The 6,289-nt window shown below is 47.6% G+C and overlaps 1 protein-coding gene across 1 annotated transcript; it reads left to right on the top strand.

Annotated features, from left to right (window-relative positions):
* Nucleotides 1-812: 812 nt before the first annotated feature.
* LOC124666476 (integrin-linked protein kinase 1-like) lies at nucleotides 813-4,160 on the top strand. The gene is made up of 11 exons (XM_047203824.1): nucleotides 813-1,576; nucleotides 1,658-1,732; nucleotides 1,827-1,931; nucleotides 2,028-2,113; nucleotides 2,212-2,332; nucleotides 2,436-2,515; nucleotides 2,781-2,843; nucleotides 2,988-3,109; nucleotides 3,191-3,276; nucleotides 3,395-3,501; nucleotides 3,594-4,160. Exons 1-11 carry the CDS (start codon nucleotides 1,121-1,123, stop codon nucleotides 3,790-3,792), a joined length of 1,500 nt encoding a protein of 499 aa, XP_047059780.1. The 5' UTR covers nucleotides 813-1,120; the 3' UTR covers nucleotides 3,793-4,160.
* The last annotated feature ends 2,129 nt before the right edge of the window (nucleotides 4,161-6,289 follow it).

Raw genomic sequence — 6,289 nt, 5'->3', positions numbered from 1 at the left:
AAGTTATTAACCCTCTATCCGTTATTTATCAATGATAAAATATAATAAGTTACCGATCGGAAAGCTAATTAAGTTAAAAGTGATATTTATTTGAGCTGCAAGTGTACTTTTTTGAGTTGCAAGTGGTAGTTCATTTGAGTTACAAGTAGTTTTCCCACCCGTTATTTTTTCCCTCTTAAAAACCACTAGCCCAAAAAGGGAATTATAAAAATAGTCCAAATAACATGATTTTTTTATAGAAAAGTAACAATAATATAGGAGAAAAATAAAAAAAGATACTGGATTTCTAAAAGGGAATTGTACAAAGGGAATTGAATTTTTTTGCATAGCTAGGTTAAATTTGAAAATATTTACGGAATCAAAAATACTGATACAAATAAAAATATCACAAAATGGGAATCGTGGAAAAAAAAAGTTCATATTTTCCGTTTATAATAGTGTACATTCGCTGTACAAAAAGAATCTGTCTTTGTGTCGCACATGAAACGATGGTGGCTCATACGGTTATTGTACCAGGCGCGTGGGGGTAGGACGTCGCGGGTTCGAATCTCTGCGGAGCCAATTTTCTTTTTCCGGCGCGGGGGGCGCGGGTCGAATACGACAAAAAAACGGTTAGGCGGGCGGGCGGGTTTCGCGATACAAACTGAGCGCTCCCGCGATCGATCGTGAGAAAGGGAATTCGTCTAGTAGTAGTAGTAGCTTTCGTACTCGGTTCCGGCGACCATTTCCCCGGCAGCGACGGTTACCACTCCCAACGGCATTTTAAAAACACGCGCCAAAAAGGCTCCATCCCATTCCCATTCCCATCCCGTCCTGCCCGCGCTAGCTATAACTTCCTTCGTCGTCTCCGGGAAACGAGGCCTTCCATCCACCATTCCCTCCCGTCTTCTCATCTCCTCTCCTCTCTCCTTGTCCTATTCTCATCTCCTCATTCTTCCCTGCCTACCACCATCACCGCGAAAGCTCTCCATCTCCGCGGGGCTCTCCGGCGCACCCTCTCGTGCCTCGGGGACCCCGATCGATCATACCCGCCCCCCGGATGCCCACGGTTGTAATTCGTACCTGAACAAACGTCGCAGCAGCTAGATTGCTTGATTTGGACGAGATCGAAGTCAAGTTAATGGAGAACGGCATGAGGGTGGCGCTGCAGCGGCAGGTGTCGTCGGGGTCGCTGAAGCATGGCCCGGCGGGGGAGCTCCGGCGGCAGTCGTCGATGGAGTCCTCGCCCCGCACGGGCCGCGCCGCGAGCCGGTTCCTGTTCGGGCGGCAGTCGTCCATGGACCCGAACCGGCGGCGCGGGCGCAGCCAGAGCCCCGTCAGCGCCGTGGCCGCGGACCCGCAGGAGCTCACCGTGCCGGACAACCTCGACGCCACCATGCAGCTGCTCTTCCTCGCCTGCCACGGCGACGCGAGCGGCGTCGAGGCGCTGCTCCGCGGCGGCGTCGACGTCAACAGCATCAACCTCGACGGCCGCACCGCGCTGCACATCGCCGCCTGCGAGGGCCAACGCGACGTCGTCGACGTCCTGCTCGACTGGCAGGCCAACATCGACGCGCGCGACCGCTGGGGCAGCACGGTCAGTGATCAAAATTTCCCTCAAATGTTGCAACGTCGTCAGATGAGCGATCCTCTCATTGGTTTCTCTGACCATATACAGGCTGTGGCCGATGCCAAGTGTTACGGCCACATGGACATCTACGATATTCTGAAATCTCACGGTGCAAAGATCCCGGTATCTTTCCACCACATCAACTTTCTCTGATTCGTATGATCGATGAATTCGTAGTTCATGCATTTGCTAGTCTCTGATCTTGTACAATTTGCAGAGAAACAGGAGGACGCCGATGATGGCGTCGACCCCCGGGGAGATACCAGAGTACGAGCTGAACCCTGGCGAGCTCCAGTTCCGGAAAGGGGACGAAGTACTCAAGGTACAATCTATTTTCTTTCCATTTTCGGTTCAAGAACAGAATAAACATGGGAAATCCCGAATAAAGGGGGCGACTGATTGTACACGCGTCAAACAGGGCACGTATCAAGTTGCGAAATGGAACGGCACCAAGGTTTCCGTCAAAATAGTCGACAGAGAGAGCTACTGCGACCAAGAAGCCGTGTGAGATGAAGACCTCCATGCTCAATTCTTCACTCCAAAGTGAACAACCAGCTTATCTGACAAGAACAAATCCTGTTTCTTTTCATCTGTTATTACAGAAACTCTTTCAGGCATGAGCTGACGGTATTCGAGAAGGTGCGGCACCCCAACGTCGTTCAGTTCATGGGGGCTGTCACGCAGAACATACCTATGATGATTGTCTCCGAACACCATCCAAATGTAATAGACCATGCTGTCAAAACTGAAACGTGACTAAGACATCATCTAGCTTACATAACTATATCCTTAGATTGACTAAGTCAAGAAGTTATTCTTAACACAGGGTGATTTAGCAGCCTACATTCAGAGGAAAGGAAGGCTGCATGGTCAAAAGGTGCTAAGATATGCCCTTGATATTGCCAGGTATATCTAACTCCTGATCCCAACACCTCTGTCCATAAAACGATGTCAAAAATTTGTCTAAATTCAGATGCATCTAGAAACTTTTTATTACATAGATAGATCCGAATTTGGACAAACCTTCGATATCCTTTTATGGACGGAGGGAGTAATTGAAAATTGAAACACACGTCATATTTTTTCATCTGGAAAACGATATGCTTCCATGTTAAAATGTGCATCGGTGCTAATGATTTTTTTCTTGTCTCCGCTACCTCTCGATGTTCAGGGGCATGGCTTATCTGCATCAGTGCAAGCCAGACCCCATCATCCACTGCGACCTAAAGCCAAAGTAAGATGAGGAAATGAAGCAACTTATTCTTCTCTGTTTTCCTTTCTGCATTCTCTTGGAATGATAAATGTACTTGCGAATTCGGACGCAAACCTTTTCATGGTTGTGCCCTACTTTACTATTTGAATCTTGGTAAGGTGCCAGAAATATCTTCCTGGATAATGGAGGCCTAATGAAGGTCGGGGGATTCGGCCTGACGAGGCTGTCCAAGATGGCTCCTGACAAGGTGAAACTGATGAATCACGAGGCCCTTGTCGACACCTTCAGTAAGTCCACTCTCAGTAGCATCGAAAGGAGAAATGTTCAGATTATGCTTTCAAACTTAATTGTACACCTCTGTAATTTAGGCTACTACACTGCTCCTGAGCTGTACAGAAACCAAGTGTTCGACATGAGCGTCGACGCATATGCATTCGGCTTCATCCTTTACGAGGTCAGTATAGCTTTTTTGTTTAAACCGTTTATCTCCTTCGTTTGTAGTACTGTCGACAAAGCACAGTATGCTATTTGGGTTTCAACTCAAAAATTTCGTGGTGTAATGCAATCGTCAGATGGTGGAAGGATTACCCAATATGGATTCGACCCACGTAACTCGGTACGAGGGAATCCGGCCATCCCTGAAGAACAGGCTCAAGGGATATCCTTCAGACTTCAAAGCGTGAGTTCCGAATATGAGAACAGAAGGTCAGTAGATGAAAAACTAGCACTACAGTGAACTGACAGCGCTTCTTCTTCCTCTGCTATGTGCAGGCTAATTGAGGAGTGTTGGGAGACACATACGATGGCGCGACCGACGTTCTCGGAGATCATCATCCGGCTGGACAAGATCTACGAGCACTGCGCCAAGCAAGGGTCCTGGAAGGAGTCGCTGAAGATCTGGTCCGTATCCCGGCGACTTAACCGTTTCAGACTCAAAATCAAAAGAAAAGAAAGAGTCCACAGCTACTGAGCTGTGAACACTTACTGAACGGTACTACTATCCAGAAATGAATGATCACTGAAAGTTTTCTTCTCTGCATTTGTCCGACAGGAAATGATACGGGACCTCTCTGTGTACGTACGTAGGAGAACATGCCGCTTCTAGCTGAGGAGCGTCTGGTATGGGTTCTGATAGAGCTGGAGCCTGGAGGATCGCCATATCCTTATCCACGTGGCATGTCGAGTACATACTGTAATTCTATAAACAATGTCTGAGTTAAATTGGATGAGAGAGAGAGAGAGACAACACGTATACGTTATTATTTTTGCTGCTGCATTATTGTTAAACAGAGCCTGAACACAATAATGATCATCTAGGATATCCTGATGATATGTTTATGCTGTCACCGTCTTAAGATGTATGACTTCTTGATAAAATGACTAGCGCGATTAGTGGCACTGGCAACTTACATATAGTTGGGTTGTTTGTGAGAATTTTCACGATTCAATGAACTTTAAAACGATCACTCACAAATCGTTCCCACCTTATCAAAATGGGGGAGAATACCAGTCTGAAAATAAGAAAGGTTAATCTAGTAATAATAACGTTTACTTATTTTCTTCTTGAAAAGGGACAGCCCGGGCCTCTGCATCAATCCATGTGTATAGCCTTTCTTATTTCACTATCAATAAATGATAAACGTATACATATGTCATTGTTGAACTTGAAGCTAGTGATAGATTATTAGGCAATTTCCGTATGAGATTAATTACCGAAAACAACATTAAAGATGCACAAGCATACTTAACCATAAACATCAGACTAAGCACATGCATCAGATCTGAACATGGAACAAGTAGCAGTGCAAGGTAGGAGAGGAAAAGCACGTACATAGCGACCGGGAAGGTCGCACCAGCAGCAGCAGCAGCACCACCATGGGTATTGTTGATGTCGCCCATGGTGTAGTCGGATCTGTCGATGAAGCAGCCGGGTCGTCGAAGAAGAAGACGAACAGTAGCGAGCAGTCGCGCCGAGACGCTCCCCAAAAACCTTATCGCCCGTCTCCCGGTGCAGGATCTCAACGGACGGAGTTTCGGAAGCCTGCTCTCCCGGACGGTTGTGCACGCAGACGCCGGGATGGGGAAGACTAGAGAGTAGCGCAGCCAAAAGGAACTTCACGAGAGAGAGAGATCTAAGAGCACTCTTCTCCAGATCTGATCGGTCTCCTTGTATATCCTGGGAGGAGAGCCGCCCTGACCGCGTTGACACGCGTAGGAAGCCAGGGACACGCGGCGAGCATGCACATGCAGGTCGACACGTACCCAACACAGTTGGTGCACCAAGCAAAAATTTAGGCTTCCTTGAGTGTGTCTCGAACTCGAACTCGAGTCACGAAACGCGACGTGCGTGCGTGACGTGTCGTGACGTGCCGTGCCGTGCCGAGCCGAGACGGGCGGGCGGAGGAGGAGGAGTGCGCGAGGGCTTCTTCTATTCTCACTCACTTGGAATGACTAGAACAGCAGCCTTTATATACCACTCCAACTCTCTCCCAACTAGCAATGTGGGACTAAACTTTGTCCCCCAAGGCTGTCCCAAGCTGCCAACGTGATGGGCCTTGAGATTTCAGGAATTGTAGACTATATGGGCTGCCTTACTGGGGCTGCAGCCCATCTACATTTAACAATCCCCCACCATATCTCATATGCACATCGGATGACACATTACTTCCATTCACTCGTTTAATATACCCGCACTTCGGTGGAGACCGTTAAGTTGAACTTCCACTTAGGCAAGGTGCTACGCTTGACTACAACCGAACAATGGACTATGCCTTGAATTGTCGGTCTTTGTGCAGCAAGTTTCGCTCAATGCCGGCACGGTACTAGGCTACCATAGCCTTCCCTCGGGTGGAGCTTATAAGTCATACTCCTCGGCCCTTCATGAGCTTACTAGAGATTCACCCAAATCTCCCACACTATGACCAGTAGTGTCGCTCGTATAGGTGTGTTCTTCAAAAGATCGCCCGTAGGACGGCGTCTTCGCTCATCAAGAGCCGCTCGGAACACATTAAGACATTGTCAACCTCGCCTTACGAGTAACTATGAGAGAATTGCATCTGCAGCGGAGTGGGAGTATTAAATTTTCTCTCAACTCGGTTACTCCGGTTTGTTTTCCCGGGTCCTACTTCACGGAATTTCCGATCACATAGGTTGGGTTACCCCTCGGCAACTCAAGTGGGTCTCAAACCCATCTCCCTCGATGCAAGGTCTATCATATTTCTTGATAGTCCTTTTGTGAAAGGATCTCGCCGATTTTTAGCACTTTGGACATAATCCAATGCTATCACTCCGGAGTTCTTCGGCTTTTCGACGGACTTCAATCTCCTCTTGATATGTTTGGAACTTTTCATATTATCCTTAGAACTTTTCACTTTGACAATCACAGTTTGATTATCACAGTTCATGAGGATAGCCGGTATTGGTTTTTCAACCATAGGCAAGTCCATCAAGAGCTCACGAAGCCATTC

Source organism: Lolium rigidum, chromosome 6 (assembly GCF_022539505.1).
Source record: "Lolium rigidum isolate FL_2022 chromosome 6, APGP_CSIRO_Lrig_0.1, whole genome shotgun sequence".
In the NCBI taxonomy this organism is placed as follows: Eukaryota; Viridiplantae; Streptophyta; class Magnoliopsida; order Poales; family Poaceae; genus Lolium; species Lolium rigidum.
This window is presented reverse-complemented; position numbering and strand designations above follow the sequence as displayed.

What these genes read in the sequence shown, in the direction of transcription:
- LOC124666476 (XM_047203824.1), top strand. Translation starts at nt 1,121, where the DNA reads ATGGAGAACGGCATGAGGGTGGCGCTGCAGCGGCAGGTGTCGTCGGGG. An exon ending in CTCACGGTGCAAAGATCCCG is followed by an intron (nt 1,733 to 1,826) that starts GTATCTTTCCAC and finishes TACAATTTGCAG; the next exon opens with AGAAACAGGAGGACGCCGAT. An exon ending in AAGGGGACGAAGTACTCAAG is followed by an intron (nt 1,932 to 2,027) that starts GTACAATCTATT and finishes CGCGTCAAACAG; the next exon opens with GGCACGTATCAAGTTGCGAA.